Source organism: Lolium rigidum, chromosome 1 (genome assembly GCF_022539505.1).
Source record: "Lolium rigidum isolate FL_2022 chromosome 1, APGP_CSIRO_Lrig_0.1, whole genome shotgun sequence".
NCBI lineage: Eukaryota > Viridiplantae > Streptophyta > Magnoliopsida > Poales > Poaceae > Lolium > Lolium rigidum.
In genome coordinates, this window is record NC_061508.1 from 200,126,620 (window position 1) to 200,146,973 (window position 20,354).

Below are 20,354 nucleotides of genomic sequence, written 5' to 3' on the forward strand. Positions count from 1 at the left end.
TTTTAGTAGAAAATAATATAGATCGGAGGAAGTAGAAAAAAAAAAGTAGAAGGTAGATAAATTGCCTAAGAAGGATTACAGCAAGCTAACTCACACGTGTTTTTTTTACGAATAGGACTTTGACATTAAAAGAAACAACAAACAGTACAAAGCACCCCAAGAAAAACGAAAATTACAACGAGAGTCTTGAGAAGCCCTTCATCTTCAACCTCCAGACCGTGTCGATGGCGCGTCGCCGCTGCCGCTCCTGCCTGAGTTGGGCTGTCGTTGTTGGTTGCGGACGGGAAGTCGCCGAACGGGTCAAAAAGACCACATCCGTCCCAGAGACGAAGAAGGAGGAAGAACTGCCGATGAAGCTCCTTGACGATCCGAAGATCACCATAGCCAGACGAAATCCTCGAAGACCACACCACTCCCACAAACCTCTCGACGTTGCCGCCGAGATGGGTTTGAAGCCGGGGAACCTTATTGCACGAGACGCCACCACCTGAGCACCACCCCTACGAACCTTGACCCTAAAAACAAAGAATTAAGCCCTTAAAATAGGGAGCAGAGCCCTCCCAGTGACGAGGGCCGAGATCCACCACGCCTCCATGGCCCAAAGTCCACAGAGACGAGGCGATCAGCGGCGGAGCCGGCAGGAGGCACGAGCCGAGATCCAATCTAGCTCAACAACAACACAAGCCTGCCACGCTGTTTCCATAGAATCCACGCAGCATGCACAACAGTATTAAACCTAATGCGTTGACACTTGATACCTTAACTTTGTTCAGTTTCCAAAACCTGCTCCATTAGGTGTTAATAGAGTATTCCTCTCATGGGTTTATTTTCATTTGGCTTTCTCACCCTTTAGACTAACCACATTGCAAGTAACTTAGGTAGTAACTTAAAGTCCAACTCGGTAAAATTAAAATCCCAAATATTTTTATACCTGAATTTTTGAAAAATCTAGAAAATTTTAAAATCGTATAGGAAAAACCCGCCCAGAGAAAGGAACCAAAAAAACAAATAGAAACATCAGAAAAACCGAAGGGAAAACCAGAAAGAGAGAAAACCGGCATGGGCCATCCGTTTGCTAACTCGGTGGAAGGCCGAACTGTCGGCACCCGTTTCTGTTGGGCTGGTTTTGTGCTGCTCCCACAAAAACAAAAAAGCAAGGAAAAAAAAGATAAACGGATAAAATAGACGCACGGAGGGCGCTCGCCGGAGGCCGTTGCCGCTCCTTCCTTAGCGACCTCCACGACGCCAGCGGCCGCTCGCCACGATGGGCGCCGCGACCACCATCCACCACCACCTTCCTGTCGCTCCGCACCGCCCTACTCCAAGGCGCCTTAGCAGCGCCAGCGCCAGCAGCAGCAGCTCGTCGCCCCATCCTGCCGCCTTCCGCTGCTGCTCCCGTCTCAAGACGCCGGGCATCCAGCTGCAGGCTCTGTCGACGCCGGCGAGGGCATACGACTTCGCCCTCCGCGTGGCGTTCAACCCCTCCGGCAACTTCGACCTCTCCCTCTCCGACCAAGACGGTGAGTTCAGTTCTCCTACCAACACTAGCGCCGACACTTCGTTCAGGACTTCGGCCCCAACTTTAACAATAATAACAATCCAAACATTTCACCGGAACTTTTGGGAGTCCTTATTTTGTTTGTACAAAATTGCGGCAAGATTTTCTGGCATCAAGTTCTACAGATGATGTGCAATGCAAAGATAGTTAAAATATCAACAAATTGATTCAAATGATGTGCAAAAATAGTAAAATATCAACAAATTGACTCAAATGATGTGCTCTGTAAACTACCATATCAACAAATGATGTGCTGTGTAAACTACCAAACCTGTATCAATTTAAGGTTTCGAAGTTTGCCACTCATCCACAAATTGACCCACGATGTTAAATGTATGGAATCCTGCTTTTGAAATGCTTAATTCCATACTGGTTGGATCGTGTATGCGAAACTTTGTTCTGCTAGTACATAGGAGTTAGCAGTAGCAGTCTCAGGGGTTTTCAGAAATTCTAGCTTTAGGCTCCCAGAACTTGTTGTGTTTTTTTCCGTTATGGTTTAAATGGAACCCCGCCCTGTTATCGGGGGTCGTGTGCAATGTTTTGTGTACCGGTAAGAAAAAAATCTCTGAGAGAGCCTAGTCGTGTGAACAAAAGAAAACTAGTACATAGGAGCTCCTTGTTGAAGGGTAAAAGCTTCAACTGTTATCTTTCTGTCCGATTGTAAAGTCTACACTCTACACACAATAGTTTGTGGCATTCTTACTGGCTTGCTGCTGCTTCTTTTAGTGAATTCATTTCATTTGCTTGCAATCAACATAATTTTATGCATGGTTTGCGCAGATGTGCCACAAATTGAGCCCCCTCCACCACCGACAGAAGGGCGGATTGAGATTGTTATCAATAAGGACATCATCCGATCACTCGACCTATCACCTGTTAAAGAAGCACTTGGTGACCTGAATTCCTTAACAACAGGTGCTCTGTCATACATTGAACATCATGTCGCTGGATTTTCTACTGAAAACATTCATGCTGTAATTGACAAGAACCTTGCGCGCATTCTTCAGCTCAATCAAAAAAGCTGTTGGATCGAACGGTTGGGTTCACTATAATCTATGAGAGAGAGGACACGTACGACACCCGGGAGCTGTCAGAGTTCCCTGACATTAGGCTATGGTTTGTGAGGCTTGATGCGTCTTATCCTTGGTTCCCGGTGGTGCTTGACTGGAGAGCCGGTGAGCTCGCTAGGTATGCTGCAATGCTGGTCCCTCATCAGGTAACTGGAGGAACTGAATTTTCTGAAATCAACACATGTGCTTTTCGCCCAAAAAACAAAGTTATGTTATTTATGTCTAGTTGTCTATGTGCTCGTGTTTTACTCACAGTCGATGAACTTCGTGAATTACTGCAGATGAGTGCGCGTCATGGCGTGGTCTTCAACCCGGAGGCACTGGAGCTGTTTGGAATGAAAAAAGTGTTCATTGTCTACTCATGGCTAAAGCAACAGAACCTTGTCAAGCCCCAGCTGAAGACGGCTGACATGGCCAGGATGCTCGGTTTCGGTATCGGGGATGAGTTGTTTGATTTGATCGAGAAGTTCCCTGTTGATACATTGTAAATCTACGCAACCAGGAGAATTCTGACGGATACAGATCACGTGGAATTACAACCATTTTAGTGGTACAATTGGTTGCTTGGTGCTAGTATATACCTGCGGTTCTTGTGTACTAAAAATCTGTCAGGATGTAAATAGTACCACACCACAGAAATCCAAATTTAGCAAAGATTGTGCCGGCAAGTTCTTCCGATCCACTTGTTCTGCAATCAAATTCTCCCTCCGATCCATAATAAATATCGTGATTTTCGTTGAAATTTGAACTATAACCACTACACTTATTATGGATCAGAGGTAGTAGCAGATGCATGCTTGTGTTATTATTCTGCCAAGCCCAAACAGGTGGGCACGTTACAACTTGCAACAACCAAGTTTTTTTTTTCTATGAACAACCAAGCTTGGTCGCTGCTACTCCAGCCGCAAGTATTTTATGTCGCTGCTCCTCCTGTCGAAGCATCTTCTTTCGCAAACGGCGGAGTGTTTGCTGCAAAACTGTCGGCTAAGCTTAAAACACACACACAACGAATCAGATAATACAAATTTGGTACTCTGCTCAACTCAGCTCATTCTTCCATGGAGAGAGCTATTCCTTCATATAAAAAGAAAGCAGTTTAACTAGCCAACTGTAAAGATTGGCTTGCTAACTAGTGAATCTCATCTCCATACTAATTAAATTAAGATCCTCTTGGTTTCAAAAAAGAAGAAGATATTCTTCATTCAGAAAAACGTTGGTGCCCATGCTGCAACAACATAAATAAGCTTTTTTCTGCTACCTATGCCGAGATTCGGTCTCCGTAGCGTGCAAATATTTAAAAAGGAAAATCCCCTAAATGTTGCTAGCACGGACCGCATGGTGTTGTTCGGTGGTGATTGGGTGAATGACCGCCGGGCCCAGAGTAATCTTCACTAAACCTCGGCCCCAGCACTGCGTGAGAGCTCGTCTTCTTCCTCTTCTTCACCTCTCCGTCGTCTACCACACCGTGAGCAGCAGCAGTAGAGGTAACCACCAGCTGCTCCTTTCCATCTGGACTATCATGCCCTACATTGGATGCACTGAGCGTGCTCATCATACGGCTAGGGGATGCTCTCGGCTTAATGAGATCCCTGCTCAGTGTCTCACGCAGCTGCATGTCGAGCCTAAGTCCTGAACACAGGAAGGTGAACTCCAATTCAGCATAGTATTCTAAAAGAATCAATATATACTTTGCCAGTTCAACATGCAACACCAAATGAGAAGGGAATCAATAGTATGGAATATAGTTGGATACCATGAGTATTTGATAACCACGAAGGAATAAGAATAGTTACCATGAGCTCTTGCCGCTACAAGGAGCAACGAAAGGAGAACAGAGGCAGAAACCATGGAATTTCTCATTGCAAGTTCTGGTTGAAATAAAGAAAACCTCCAAAGAAGAGGTGCTAATCTGTTTGCACGTATATATACATAGTTCGGGAAGTGTGGTTAGCTTCCCACAATTCAGGGAAGTCTGAATGTTTTAGGGATACGCGTGTCTTCTAGCTGATTGGTGTATCTGATCAAAGATTCTCTTGTTCTAATTTTAAGGGATGAGATCCTGATTGGTTTTATTAAAATCAGCTCTTGTAGCTAGCCCAGGTATCAGCTGATATCTATGCCACTCTTTAAGGAAAGATGTTCCCCTGAAATATGGTGCTTGTTGCTTCACTTAGTAGCAAGCTTGTGAGTGTCCTGACTCCTGACTAAGACATACCAGGATTGCCCTCCCATGTCCCAAGTCCCAAGCTATGCACCCGGGCACACACTCCATATCTCCGATCAGATTAGACTATAGATGATCTGCATGCGGTCAAACCAAAAAGACAAATCATCCTGTAAATTTTAGTCAAAAAGCGCTATCTGCATCACGTTTGAATCACTTTTGTTGTGTGAATCGAATTTGGATTTAAAATCTTGTAGAAATTCAATTTGTTATTACCGACCGTTGAATGGTCAAAGATGAGAACAAGCAGAAGTTAATTGTTGGCATACTTGTTTTACAGAAGAATGTACACCTGAACAACAGCTTTTGTGGGATGATAATTACATAACGATAAAATTTAAATTCATAACTATCTAATTCTCGAGAACGTTTTTCACCAGCTAAAGCCGTGCACTGAACGTATGAACCTTCTCCGCACGATCTTTCTCATGAAGAACTCTCGGATGCGAGCCAGATGCAAAGAGGTTACTGTCTAGTGTCTACCACTTTCTTGTACCTTCTGAGTATGTGAAGCCAAAACTGAACATCCAAATTCCTGCTATCATTTCAGCAACTATGTTTGCAGACAGCATTAGAACTCCCAAAAAAAATCCCCAGCTCGTGCCCTATGGTTTCCAATTGGTGGCGATTCCTTGGATTTTCACTTCCGAACACGAGCACATTGAATAGGTAATGTTACTCGTCAGGAGACACGCTGTTGAGATAGATTGCCGTTGCTGTGTCCCAAACCTCGAGAGCTTTGCAAACCAACTTATGATTATGGTATTGCTTCTTCTGCCCTTCAATGTGGCTGCCAACAAGTGGTAACATGTCCATTCCTCATCGGTTAAATCTATACTTAGGAAAAAGTCGGGCCAGGCCAAAAAAAAAAGCTCAAGGGGCTGGCCCGAGCCCGATTGTCAGGCCAAGAAATCAGGCCGAGCCCAGCCTTAAATATGTAAAAGTCCAGCCCCGCACGAGCGGCCTGGCCCAACTCTTCCCTAAATCGTGTATTTGGTAGGCCCGAGCTCGGCCCGGCCCAACATTCAGGTTCAAGATTCAGGCCCGAGCCTGGCCTGGCCCGGCGCAGGATTTTCGAGCCGGGCTGCCCATGCCCAGCTATAGTTGCATCTAAACAAACTCGATGACAATCAGTCTTGTTGCTACCAAACATTCTGCGATTGTCCACTCTCCTGTTTCTGGATGATACATTGATACGGCCAAACATGAAATTTTCAACATAGAGATAGTTGTCATAAGAACTCTGGCACATTTGCTTGCAACCGCACGGAAAAATGGCAAACTCTTTCGTATCAGCAATAGCAGTCTCCAAACTACCCAACACGTTATCTATGTCATCACCAACTATCCCTCCCTAGGTTGCGCGAAAACACTTGGCAGCAGCGCTAGAATACCAGGAATTCGAGCAGCTCACCTCTAGGCCGACCTTTTTTTCAGATAACTTAAGAAAACTAGTTGAATGCCCGTGCGTTGCTACAGGTCCCTAAGTTAAGTTTGTGAGCGTTACCACAGCAGAAACCTGAAGATTTGTAAGACTTGATCACGATTTGATTGCACTTTAACAAAATGATATGTACACACCAAAAAGGAAAAACTTTCTGATGTCTACGCCCGCATGTTCTTCTCTTTTCAGTCAAGATGACTACACTGGTGCTTAATCGGACCTATATTTTTCTGTGCATGAGAATCCATTCTCTTTCATTATAACAAAGTTTCTAAATATTATATTAGCATTGGAAATAGCAGCATAGCTATGAGCGGCCTGGCTCCTCTCCCCGCTATGGCATTCTGTTACATGGGCTGATTTCCGTTGAATGCATGAAAATAATTCAGACAACAAGATACGCCAAGTAAAAATAAATGGAAACAATGTTGTTGCAATGCCGAAGAAAACAAACCACATGTACTATTGCTGTTGTAATTGCTTGGTCCGGAAAATTTGTGAAGAAGTTTAGGATGCAACTCTTGGCACATCACTACATCAGCGCCAATATTCTGCTGATCTCTTGCCATTGAGATCCAGATTGACACAGTTGGCTTCGATCTCTTGTCAGGCTCGTCCTCGGACTTCTAATACAACCTGAGCAGCTTCGACGACGACGACTTGAAGTGAACTCCCCCTCCACCTTCGATGTTTATCTTTCTTTCGAGTTTTAGGGTCGAACTATCCATCGAATTGTCTAAGTTTAGGGTTCAAGTGTCTCTCGAATAGTCGAATTTTAGGTTTTTATCGTGTCGATGTCGAGTTTGGATATATCCAATCTATCTTAGAACTACAAGTGTTTAAATTAAATTACTACTATTTCATTTCATTTTCAGGTGTTCAATTCGAAGTTCCATATGTCGAAGAACAAGGATTTGCTATATATGTGATGTATTTTACATCATCTGCTGCGGCAGGAGTGATGTAAAATACATCATATATTGTGTACGCAAACATTTTTGGTGATGTATGTTTTTTACAATAATTTGATGTAAAACATTTTACGTCGCCATTTTTTGATGATGTTTACATCATGTGTTAGAGATCCTCTTATATGAACAGAACACGCCGCGCTTAAAAAAAACTTATTAACAAAAGAAGGACTTGGCTCGGTCATGTCTTCCTGCAGGGGTTTACTTTAGGAGCAACTAGACGATCCGATCGAGTCTGTATAAAGTAGGAGTAGTATAATGTACTCCACTAGTAGGAGTACCTAATAATAATTTGTCAGGGCATCTGCAGCTAGCTCATCCATTAATGTAACTCCGCGTCTCCGCGGCAAGTAAACATAATCGTGATCGATTCCACACAAACAGAACGAACCCAATTAAGCATCCACACACTGTGCCCCGATACACACTGCCGGACGAACTAATGGCGAGGACGCCGCACGCCGTGGTGGTTCCCTATCCGGGCTCCGGCAACATCAACCCGGCGCTTCAACTGGCCAAGCTGCTGCACCACCACGGCGTATATATCACCTTCGTCAACACCGAGCACAACCACCGCCGCGTGCAGGCCACCGAGGGCGCCAGCGCCGTGCGCGGTCGCGAGGGGTTCCGGTTCGAGGCGATCCTGGACGGGCTGGTCGAGGCTGACCGGGACGCCGGGGACTACGACATCGGCCTGTCAGCCGCCACCAGCCACCGGTGCGCGGAGCCGCTGAGGGAGCTCGTCCGGCGGCTCAACGGCATGGCCGATGTGCCGCCAGTGACGTGCATCTTGCCGACGGCGCTCATGAGCTTCGCGCTGGACGTGGCGCGGGAGCTGGGCATACCGAGCATGGTGCTATGGGGTGGCAGCGCCGCCTCGCTCATGGGTCACATGAGGCTCCGGGAGCTCCAGGAAAGAGGCTACCTCCCACTCAAAGGTAACAACTGACTAATTAACCACGCTGTATCACAAATTGTGTCGCCATTAATCGAATAATATGCTATGTTTAGAACATAAGATCAGATACGAAGGCAGTCTGGTCTCTGGAGGAGTTCTGTAGATAACTTTTTTTGTGTAATTAGAAGAATCAAACTCTCTCTATTCTAAAATATGTTGTTGCGTATAATATCTTGTCAAAGTCAAATTGTGTAAGGTTTAACCATTTATATAACAAAATATATTAACTTTTACAATATGATATCAATGTTATTAGAACTACGGTGAGAACAGTTCAAAAAAAGAACTACAGTGAGAAATATTTTCATACTCTACTACTATATACATTTCATATCATAGATATTAATAACTTTTCTCATATAGTTGGTCAAACTTTATAAAGTTTAACTTTAACTAAAAATTACACTTAACATATTTTCTGATAGAGGGAATAATATATAACAGCCGGAAACAAACCGACAGATAATCCTTCATGTGATTTTAAATCATGCCTCTCATGTGAATGGTTGCAGCACAGGCCATTCCAGATAAAAGAAAAACAAGTGATCCATTGCCCGAGATGGCATCAGATCTCATTACAGTAGCAAGTACAGTCTTATGCTGCTTTAGCCTTCACCTCCTTCTCGCAGACCGCCGAGCATTATAAATAAATAAATAATCAGAAGTATGCATTCCACCCCAATGCACACCGCAAAGGCCAAAAGGGGACCTTGGGCCAGTGGGATTTGGTTTTCAAATATGCAAGCACACTTTTTTTTAATTGCAACTACCCATTTTTTATTAGATAAAAAATAACGACCCTTAATAGTGAAGTGGCTAATGAATATACTCACCTACTCCATCTGATTTATAATAGGTGCCAGTGTGTCACCGAATTAGTATAAAGTTGTATTAAATCGACGGCACATAATATGAATCGAAGGAAATATTAAAAATAGGGAATTACTAGTCACAATCCATTGAGATAATCTTAAGTCTCAATCAACTCATAAGAGTGCAACTACAATCTAGTGAAATATGCAGCTTGTAATTCTAAATCGATTAAAACTTGAGAATAATCTAAGTTGATTTAGACTTAAAAGACATTCAAACAGATGGTGGTGCCCCTAGATGGAGTCATCATTGAGAGGAGGCCCATGATTTCATGCATCCATGATTGCAGTTCAATTTCTTCGTAAAGAAAAGTTCTTTGTAGCTGAAGGTAATGTAGACGACACAATTTAGGCCTAGCGAGGACATGTGCCCCGCCGTTTACCTACTGCTTTCTTTGGGTATTTTTTGGCTAGATTTGTAAGTCGTGTTTTATTTGTGCATGTTTCTTTCCTCACATTCTAAAATAGAAAACTAAGAATCTTATCATAAATCATGTACACAACCTGAAAAACCTATTAATGTTTCTTATTTATGAATTAGGTCGTAGAATCAAACTCAAGCATTGAGAGTTCGCAATTATATTGCCAATGATGTATTTTAAAATATTTTAATACCAATACATATGCTATTATGTAAATTAGTTTAATAAAAAAAATTATGTTTTGCAAATAAATTCATGTCTATCAATGTAATTGTACAAGTCCTTGAAAAGAAATGTTCATTTGTTTCATAATATGTATTTGTATAAGTAAATGATTATTCACATATCTAAAAAAATATGTTCATGGTGTGAAATGAAAAGATCCATTTGTTTCATAATAAATATAATGTTGTTCAAACAAATATTCATGTATTGCCGATGAAATGTCAAAAAATAAATCAATCAAAATAATCAAGAACAAAAGGTATAACATTTAAAGAAGAAGCAATCATAATATAAAAACAACCCGAAATGATTCAGTGAGCCTTGAATAGGATTTTCCCTTGTAAAGTTCTATCAATGTTTGTCCTAGTAACTTTCCTAACATGCTTAAATTAATTTAAAACTAAGAGTTTCATGATAAATCACGAACATGGCTAGAAAAAGAACATATTCATGTTTCTTTCTTATGAGTAACTAGAATCAAAAGAAAAATTAGATAATTGATAAATACATTGTGAAGGATATTTTTTATAAATCTTGAATTTTTTCTTTCACTTGATTTATAATTAAGTTTGATAATACATGAAGGATAACGTTGCATAGAAAACAAAAAAAAATTTCTACCGCGAACACGCAATCCAAGCCAAGATGCAATCTAGAAGATGGTAGCAACGAGGGGGTATCGAGTCTTACCCTTGAAGAGATTCCAAAGCCTACAAGATGAGGCTCTTGTTGCTGCGGTAGACGTTCACTTGCCGCTTGCAAAAGCGCGAAGAAGATCTTGATCACGATCGCTTCCGGCGCCACGAACGGGCAGCACATCCGTACTCGGTCACACGTTCGGTTGTTGATGAAGACGACGTCCACCTCCCCGTTCCAGCGGGCAGCGAAAGTAGTAGCTCCTCTTGAATTCGACAGCACGACGGCGTGGTGTCAGTGGTGGTGGAGAAATCCGGCGGAGCTTCGCTTAAGCGTGCGGGATGTGGTGGAGGAGAGAGACCGCTAGGGTTTGGGGAGAGAGGGGGTTGGGCGCCGGCCCTCTAAGGGGTGCGGCCAAGGCTGAGGCTTGAAGTGGTCAGCCCCCTCTCCTATGCCCCTCATTATATAGGTGGAAGCACCAAGAGTTCTAGTCCAAGTCTTCGAATAAGACCCCAACACTAAAACCTCCCATATGTGGGAAACCTACTCAAGGAGGGAGTCCTACCCAAGGTGGGACTCCCACCTTTCCTTGAGGTGGGTTGGCCGGCCACCCTAGGGAGTCCACCTTGGACTCCTCCCCTTTAGGGTTGGCTGGTCATGCAAGGTGGAGTCCCTCCGGGACTCTACTTTCCATGGTGATTTCTTCCGGACTTTTCTAGAACCTTCTAGAACCTGCCATAAATGCACCGGATCATTTCCAAACTTGGAATATGACTTCCTATATATGAATCTTATTCTCCGGACCATTCCGGAACTCCTCGTGATGTCCGGGATCTCATCCGGGACTCCGAACAAATATTCGAACTCCATTCCATATTCAAGTTCTACCATTTCAACATCCAACTTTAAGTGTGTCACCCTACGGTTCGTGAACTATGCGGACATGGTTGAGCACTCACTCCGACCAATAACCAATAGCGGGATCTGGAGATCCATAATGGCTCCCACATATTCAACGATGACTTTAGTGATCGAATGAACCATTCACATACGATACCAATTCCCTTTGTCACGCGATATTTTACTTGTCCGAGGTTTGATCATCGGTATCACTCTATACCTTGTTCAACCTCGTCTCCTGACAAGTACTCTTTACTCGTACCGTAGTATGTGGTCTCTTATGAACTTATTCATATGCTTGCAAGACATTAGACGACATTCCACCGAGAGGGCCCAGAGTATATCTATCCGTCATCGGGATGGACAAATCCCACTCGTTGATCCATATGCCTCAACTCATACTTTCCGGATACTTAATCCCACCTTTATAACCACCCATTTACGCAGTGGCGTTTGATGTAATCAAAGTACCTTTCCGATATAAGTGATTTACATGATCTCATGGTCATAAGGACTAGGTAACTATGTATCGAAAGCTTATAGCAAATAACTTAATGACGAGATCTTATGCTACGCTTAATTGGGTGTGTCCATTACATCATTCATACAATGATATAACCTTGTTATTAATAACATCCAATGTTCATGATTATGAAACTAATCATCCATTAATCAACAAGCTAGTTAAGAGGTATACTAGGGACTCTTTGTTTGTCTACATATCACACATGTACCAATGTTTCGGTTAATACAATTATAGCATGATATATAAACATTTATCATAAACATAAAGATATAAATAATAACCACTTTATTATTGCCTCTAGGGCATATCTCCTTCAATACAATCATATTTATATGTTGCTAAATAGTACCTCATATCTTTAAAAAAATGTTCACATGTTTGAAAATAAATGTTCATCTATTCCAAAAATATGGACATTTATGAGAAAATAGTTATACATATATCTCAATAAGGTGCTGATGGTGTGAACATAAATTTTTTGCTCTTTATTCAAAATATTTTTATGTATTTTCCAAAACACTTTATTGTCTTTAGTAAAAAAAGGTGAAAGAGAAAAAAGCTAAATAAAATCTACAATAATATTGAGAAAGAAAAATAATATTGTATAGGTTGTCAAGCTAATGTTTATGTATATAAAAATAAGTATTCATACATGTAAGTATAATTTTCGTTTTAAAAATATACATGTATTTCTGAGAAAAATGGCACAAAATAAAAAAAATAAAAAAATTATACTCCCTCCATCTATAAAATGATGTATTATATTTTAAAAAAATTGGATGTATGTAGATACTATTTATTGTATAGATACATGTAACTTTAGGCAACAAATGTAGGACATTATTTTATGGATGGAGGAAGAAGTACTAATAAAATTGGAAAGAAATATTTAAAGCAGGAAAATAAAAAGTAGCATGAAAATGAAGTAATTGAGCGCTCGAGAGTCGGTTACTGTACATTCATTGTCGATTCATCTGCATTATTATTATATAAACTATATAATTAACCATCATGCATTTATTAAACTAACTAGCTAGAAATAATAGAAATTAAACTATGAACTACACATGCATATTTATCAATGACATATGAAAGCTTCAAGTTGCTAACCGCGACCGAGGAGGAAAAATAAATGAGAAAAGTTAAGTGTGGCTCGGACACTTCATATTTGTTTTATGTGAACAAAAGTGGCGTCATGCTCTCGGATATTTCATCGAACACCTCTTGTGCATAAGAGGAGAAAAGCCAAACCCACCACCCCTTGTGAATAGAAGTAAAACACCAAGAGCTCACACGCAAGCTAAGTGTGCTGCAGCAGTATTTATAGTGGTGGGCCTTTAGTCCCGCCCTGGTTGGTCTGGCCAACCACGACTAAAGGTTCTCATGCCTGACCCGAGAACCTTTAGTCGTGGTTGGTCAGGCCAACCGGAACTAAAGGTCTGCTCGTACACCAGCTGTCGACCCAGGCCATTGGGTTCAGAGTTTTAGTCCCGGTTCCCCTGCCGAACCGGGACCAAAGATCTTATTAGTCGCGGTTCAAAATGTTTGGAGACTTTGGGGTGGTATGAAAGACTTTTTTTCTACTAGTGAGCGGTGAATAGGATTGTTAATTGTTATTCTATCCTTTTGTTTTTACTGATTGTTCTTCTATCTCTAATGGACATGATTCACTCGCATATCCTGTTCCATTTGCAGCCGAGAGTTGCCTCACGAACGGCCACCTCAAGAGGACAGTCATCGACTGGATCCCCGGTATTCCGCCGATCAGCCTCGGGGACATCTCAAGCTTCGTCCGCACCACCGACCCCGACGAGTTCGGCCTCCGGTTCAACATCGTAGAGGCAAACGGCTGCACTAAGGCTGGGGCGCTCATCCTCAACACCTTCGACGACCTCGAGGCCGACGTCTTGGAGGCACTCCGCACCGAGTACCCGTGCATCTACACCATCGGGCCCCTGGGATCCCTCCTCAGCCAGCACATCACGGACAATGATGAATCCTTCCCCGGCGGCCTGAGCCTGTGGAAGCAGGACACAGAGTGTCTCGCGTGGCTGGACATGCAAGGACCAAGGTCTGTCGTGTACGCCAACTTCGGCAGCCTCACGGTCCTCACAGCCGACCAGCTCGCCGAGTTCGCGTGGGGCCTCGCCGCCAGCGGCCATCCATTTCTCTGGTCCATCAGGGACAACCTCGTCCCCGGCGAAGGCGCTGGGCTGAGCTCCCTGCCGCCGGAGTTCATCTCAGCGACGGCAGGGCGGTGCTTCCTCACCACGTGGTGCCCGCAGGAGCAGGTACTGCGGCACCCGGCGGTGGGGTGCTTCATGACACACAACGGGTGGAACTCCACCTGCGAGAGCATGGCGGCTGGGGTGCCGATGGTGTGTTGGCCGGTGTTCGCCGACCAGTACACCATCTGCAAGTACGCATGCGAGGAGTGGGGCGTGGGCCTCCGGCTTGATGACAATGTAAAGCGGGAGCAGGTCGCCGGCCACGTCAGGCAGGCGATGAAGTCGGAGGAGATGCGGAGGAGTGCGGCGGGGTGGAAGGCCAAGGCAAAGCATGCCACTGCCCCCGGTGGCGGTGGGTCTTCGTACGAGAACTTGCAGAGCATGGTGACAGCACTCGGCCATGTCAGCTGTTAATTAGCCTGCCTGGTTACAAGATAACACTTTACATTAGCTTACAATTTCTTTTAGCTAGATTACCTTTTGTCAGAATAAATTGTCTATAAAGGAACCACAAGAAAATCCGTAATCTTCAGTGACACTTCCATTTTCCAAATACATTTACGCAGAAATGCCGTATGACCATTCAAATAATATGTACTATGCTCAACACAACGTTCGTTGTTAATTACATTTGTTAACTACGAGGGCTTTCTCCATTAGTTATGTCCTGAAACGGAATGCGCTTGGAAGATGAAATCCATTGGGTGATTGCTAATATCATGTAATCGAGCAACTGACAATAGATACATATTCACAGCCAAATAAAGTAATTTCGAGAAAACAAAATGAAGTTGCAGCGGACTAATTTCCATATGCTAGTAACTACTTGACAACATTCCAACTTAGTGTAGTGCATGAATGGAAGGAAAATTTTGTATTATAGATGTTGTTATTTTTTCCTAAATGTTTGATCCAACTTTGAAAAGTTAAATTTTTACTAAATCCCAAGCGCGGGGAAGGATGGAGAGCTCCCGCTCCGAGAGCAACAATGCTACACGTACGGAATGATCTTACGGAATTTCTTACAGACGCGGTCATGGCATCCCTCAATTGGTCCAAACAGAACAGTTGGTACGCACGTTCAGCACACAACCAAGCAAAATCAGCCACGTATGTCCGTAAGTAAGTTTCAGTAACAACTTGTCCGTAGACATAGCATTATTGCTCCTGCACCTTCTGCCAGTTGGAGTTTGCTCGATGTGGTCACGCCCACGCAGATTTTCTTTAAAAAAACAGTCACACCCACGCAGATGAGAGGTTTGGGTTGGTTGATCATCATGTCGCGGTAACACTACACCTACAAACATTGTCGTACAAAATCCAACTTACGGGGCTAACGTCTCAGATGATTGTATGGGTTGCTGCCCTATATATATAATCACTGAAGTTGGGAGGGATCCAACCAATCACCAAAGGTTGGATATGTTGGCCATTATTGTAAACCGTGCTAAAGAAGAAGGGGAAGTTGGATGCCTTCTCTCTCATTTACTCGATGGAGGTTTATCAATTTTACAGTACACCGATGTCACTATCTTGTTTATGGAACATGATGTGGCAAAAGCACATAATATGAAACTGATTCTCTGCATTTTCGAACAACTATCAGGATTAAAAATAAACTTTCACAAGAGTTAACTTTTTGTTTCGGTAAAGCTAAGGACATGGAGCAACAATATATGCAAATTATGGGTTGCGAGTCGGGTGTTTTACCGATTAGATATATTGGGATACCGGTTCATTATAGCACCTTCCGAAATGCGGAATGGAATCCTGTTGAGAGTCGTTTATTTCTAAACTTGGGTTGTTGACGATGTAAATTACTCTCATATTGTGATAGACTTGTTCTTATCAATTCTATTCTAACAAGTCTGCTGATGTTCATGCTTTCTTTTTTTGGAAATTCCAAAAGGGGTTAAGAAGAGACTTGACTTCTTTCGGTCCAATTCCTTTTGGAAATTAGATGAAAATTAAAAAAATCGTTTATCGAAGTGGAATATGCTATGTCGCCCTAAGATCAGGGGGTTTAGGGATTGAGGCCCCCGAGCTAAAGAATAAGTGTTTACTCAGCAAATGGTTATTTAAACTTCTTACGTAGGATGGTGTGTGGCAACAATTATTACACAATAAATACCTTAAGAATAAACTCTAGCTCAGGTAGAAACTAAACCCACCGATTCTCAATTCTGGAAAGGTCTAATGCGTGCAAAATAAGACTTTTTTAGTTGAGGTTCGTTCAAAGTTGGCAATGGCTTAACGACCAAGTTCTCGGAGGATATTTGGCTTGGAGATATGCCTCTTGCCCAATAATATCCCTCCTTGTATAACATTGCTCAACATGAAAAATTGTTGGTTTCAACTGTTCTTGCTCAGATCTCTATTAATATATGTTTTAGGAGGGGCCTAAACGATCACAGATAAAATGAATGGTTGCATTTGTGTCAAAAGCTAATTACAGTAATCTCTCATAGGAACCGGATAGATTCATGTGGAAATTAACAGGACTCTTTACGGTTAAATCTATGTATCTTGATTTGATGAATGGATATATTAGATTTCTTCGTAAATATATATGGAAACTTAAATCCCTTTGAAAATTAAAAAATTTATGTGGTTTCCTCATGACAAAGTCTTGTTAACAAGGATAATTTGGCAAAAAAGAATTGAAATGGTTGTTAGAAATGTTCTTTATGTGGTTCTAATGAAACAGTGGAGCATTTGTTTCTTACTTACCCGTTTGCAAAGATAGTTTGGCGCATGGTATATTTTTCTTATAATATTTCGGTCCCTAGCAATATTAATAATATGTTTGGCAACTGGTTAAATGGAGTTAGCAAATTTGATAAGGCTATGATACGAATTGGTATCTCAGCCTTATGTTGGTCTTTTTGGACATGTCGAAATGACATGGTTTTTAACAAACATAAGTCTATCAAGTTTTTGCAGGTTATTCGTCTAGCTGCGCACTAGATTCAGTTATGGGTGTTCCTACTCCCGGAGGATCAGCGGGAGCACGTGGTTTCTGGATGCAACCGGCTCCTGACGGTTGCTCAGGACTGCTTTTTTCGGGCTACTGGGTGGCGACACATTAGTAGATTATCAAATGGATAGCTTCTTTATGTGTCTAATTTTCCTTTGGTTGATTATATTCATGTATCGATTTTGTCTGATCCATGATTATAAACTTTCAATTACCTCAGAATCTTTTTAATAAAGAAAAGCTATGTGCATCAATTGATGCAGAGGCTAGGTCGAGGCTCCCGTTTCGAAAAAAAGAATCGCCAAAGGTAGAACAGGCTGACGCCATCAACATCAAGCATTTCTATCATAATAATTCTCAACGGTGGATTCTGAAAACAAAAATTCTCAACGGTCTAGCGGCCTAGCAAAAGACTCCGCCAAAAAAACTTATGAACAAAAGAAAGACTTGGCTCGGTCATCTCATGCTGCAGGAGTTTACGATAATTTACGGCGGGCAGCGCTAGCAATCGGATCCCGATATTTGTTTCCCGTCGGACCAGGGCTGAGCCGTAGGATTTGAGGCAGCTTGACCATACGATTTCAACCTGGTCCACGCGGTTGTTTCCACGAATTGAGCGGTCAATTGCATGCTTCTATTGTTAAAACTGCTCCATTAACTGCTCCCGGAACTTACGTCTAGAGTGCATCTCCTTTCTTTCTTGGGTCCTTCTTTCTGTATATAACTAGGAAAAGTGCCTGTGCGTTGCACCGGACTTGTAAGAAACAAATATTCAAACGCTCTCATAAACCTTTCATGTTGACATTTCTCCAAGTTAGGCATCCCTTAATTGGTTAATCCCGATCGTGCTCACACTTAATTGATCAATAAGGGTGGCTAGCTAGTAGGAGAGCCTTTTTCTCTCTTACAGAATTGGAGAAGGCAGTATTTACAATCTCATAATCCAATCCACCTCCATATATTCCGTGGTAGTAAACCTTATGACAACAATCCAACAAGCAAAGTGTACATCTGGTAAACAAGAAAGACGCAAGTTTGTATGATGTAAAACAATGTATATTTCATTCCAATTTGACAATTCGTTTCCAACTTTGAAGCCTGATATTTGTATATCATACACCCTTTTTTTTAAATTATCTTTTCAGCCTCAGCAACTGTCAGTACTCCATCCTCCATCAGCTGAATTTTATCATTAGTCATTCTATCTCTAGTAGTTGCTTCTCATTAACCTTTAGCAATTTCAACCACTCGTACAATCTTGGAAAGAAAACTTCAGACCTCAAACACCATGCTTGAAAAACAATAAAGGGAACAGTCCAATTAGCATGAATCCTTTCCGCCCCACCATTACTAAACATTGGGTTCCAGGGAAATTCTAGTGAATATCAGCTTGTCTACTCCACTTGCCACAACTCTCCATACTGTTAGAAAATATAGCACATTTAGGCCACCTTCCAGCTTACATAGCATCCCTTGCTTGTAGCCCGAAGATTCTATGATGGCCCTGGATATAGCTGGTTTTTCTGAATGCTCCTGCCACTGCATATTGTTCTTCAGAAAATTCCAAGAGCAAGCATCAAATGCTATAAGATTAACAATAGAAATCTAATCAACCCATTCTAATCTAAATTTTCTCTGTTGATCTATCTCTTGCTGGAATACACACCTACGTTTGCGAAGTACATGTAGATTTTCCATTCCAAGAAAGAAACGCGTTCTCGCATCATTGTGTCAATGTGGATCCAATGAACCGAGCTGCACTAATGGACGCTTTTACTTCCATTAAAGCATTATCATCTGCCAGCGCAGTTAATACCTCTGCTTGTTGACACCTTGAAACATGGAACCGAGGAATTCTGATATTATAGGTGATGAAGCGGAACTCCTAATAATGGTAAACCAAGCCTGCAATAAAATCGTAGCATTCCAAGTAACAACTTGATCAGACATTTCCAATAAGTACACTGGGACCAACACACTATGTACCGTTTAGTTCATTATTATGGAGCTAAAATCTGACTAATCATATCCGCAGCCCACATTATCAATTCTTGCAGCAGTAGAATAATTGACCAATTCAGTTTAAGAGGAAGATGCCGAAATACCAACCCAAATATGCCACCATGCGCTTCAATTAGACGATAGACCAATCACTGGACAACCAAAGCTTCTGCATTGCAAAGCAGTACATCATATAAATTTATCCACAATCAAAGCCATAGAAACAACCGTGAAGCATAAAATCACTGGAGGACCAAATTTCATAACCTGTAATATCGCCCTAGCTTGTCGAATGGCCGGGAGCAGCCTGGCGGTGTTGTGGTGGTGTTAATTCACGGTTCGCCGAAGGGGGCAATGCATCCTCCAACACACACCCATGGACACTCCCTGGGTACAAGACAGGGCGACACATGCATCACCACCTAGACAGAGCTCCCGGTCCGCACGGGTGCGCTTGGGCTCGACCGCAGCCGAGTCCATGATAATGTGTGACATCTAAATTTCACAATAACATGTGACATTCAAAATCCCGAAATCAGTGATGAATTAATGTACTCTGAGGGCTTCTTTCCATCTCAAATCTGACATACGTGCAAGCTCCTGGTTTTGCAAGAAATTAAGAACCAATATATAAGATCTTTTACTTAGTCAAACAAATGTACATGAGAAATTTTGAAATTTCCCTTGCCGACTGCTAACAAGACTTGTGTTCACAGAAATAATTTGGACTATCAATAGCATTCAGCAAAATCCACTCCACAAATTTGCCCCATAGCATAAAGGACCTCAGTACCTCACAGAAGCAGTACAACGAGCATGGATGAACCAAAGAGAATATCAGTACTTGTTGATAAACATATTCACCTGAGATCTTCAATATTCCTCGGACCCAATGTGGAGGAGCTCAAATCATTCCTCAACGCCATCTGATGCGCAGCAGCCTTGCTAGTCCACGCCGGCGTACGCCTTCATGGCGTCAATCGCTGTAGCGTCGAGGATGCGCTCGTCCCTGCTGTACGCCTTCACGGCGTCAATCGCTGCAGCGTCGAGGATGCGCTCGTCCCTGCTGCTCCTCAGTTCTGGGCTGCAAACAGGAAGCAGGGATTTGTAAAACACTTATAGATTCCTCCATAGCAAATAGTTCAAGAGTGTTTGAGCATTTTACAGTAATTCTGTGCGTTCAGGTATGAAAGAAATAAGGAACATTGAGATACGATGCTCTGATGGTACTTTACAGTAAGGGGCATAGAAGAGTGAATCATTTTTGGTGGAGAAATCTTCTGTGGGAGATCAGCAGTAGCACTGTTAGATGGCATTGCAAGAAATTATATATTGGTGGTAT

General features: G+C 42.4%; 2 protein-coding genes and 1 long non-coding RNA gene across 4 annotated transcripts; 2 read left to right on the forward strand and 1 right to left on the reverse strand.

Moving 5' to 3' along the window:
• Positions 1-1,249: 1,249 nt before the first annotated feature.
• LOC124682965 (protein CHLORORESPIRATORY REDUCTION 6, chloroplastic-like) lies at positions 1,250-3,296 on the forward strand. The gene is made up of 4 exons (XM_047217559.1): positions 1,250-1,520; positions 2,339-2,473; positions 2,566-2,774; positions 2,910-3,296. Exons 1-4 carry the CDS (start codon positions 1,265-1,267, stop codon positions 3,114-3,116), a joined length of 807 nt encoding a protein of 268 aa, XP_047073515.1. The 5' UTR covers positions 1,250-1,264; the 3' UTR covers positions 3,117-3,296.
• A 4,413-nt stretch (positions 3,297-7,709) lies between these two features.
• Positions 7,710-14,448, forward strand: LOC124654253 (7-deoxyloganetin glucosyltransferase-like). The gene is made up of 2 exons (XM_047193276.1): positions 7,710-8,205; positions 13,502-14,448. Exons 1-2 carry the CDS (start codon positions 7,710-7,712, stop codon positions 14,446-14,448), a joined length of 1,443 nt encoding a protein of 480 aa, XP_047049232.1.
• A 3,597-nt stretch (positions 14,449-18,045) lies between these two features.
• Positions 18,046-19,394, reverse strand: LOC124682966. 2 transcript variants are annotated; one of them, XR_006996509.1, is made up of 3 exons: positions 19,280-19,394; positions 19,121-19,181; positions 18,046-18,916 (listed from the first exon to the last, which is right to left on the reverse strand). It is a non-coding gene; the product is annotated as an uncharacterized LOC124682966 (long non-coding RNA). The 2 variants fall into 2 exon arrangements; XR_006996508.1 differs by having other exon boundaries at positions 19,121-19,388.
• Between the last annotated feature and the right edge of the window lie 960 nt (positions 19,395-20,354).

Bases quoted from the DNA above. Each gene is read 5' to 3' on its own strand.
- LOC124682965 (XM_047217559.1), top strand. From the start codon at position 1,265: ATGGGCGCCGCGACCACCATCCACCACCACCTTCCTGTCGCTCCGCAC. The intron at 1,521-2,338 runs GTGAGTTCAGTT...TGGTTTGCGCAG, and splicing joins CTCCCTCTCCGACCAAGACG to ATGTGCCACAAATTGAGCCC. The intron at 2,775-2,909 runs GTAACTGGAGGA...GAATTACTGCAG, and splicing joins CAATGCTGGTCCCTCATCAG to ATGAGTGCGCGTCATGGCGT.
- LOC124654253 (XM_047193276.1), top strand. From the start codon at position 7,710: ATGGCGAGGACGCCGCACGCCGTGGTGGTTCCCTATCCGGGCTCCGGC. The intron at 8,206-13,501 runs GTAACAACTGAC...TTCCATTTGCAG, and splicing joins AGGCTACCTCCCACTCAAAG to CCGAGAGTTGCCTCACGAAC.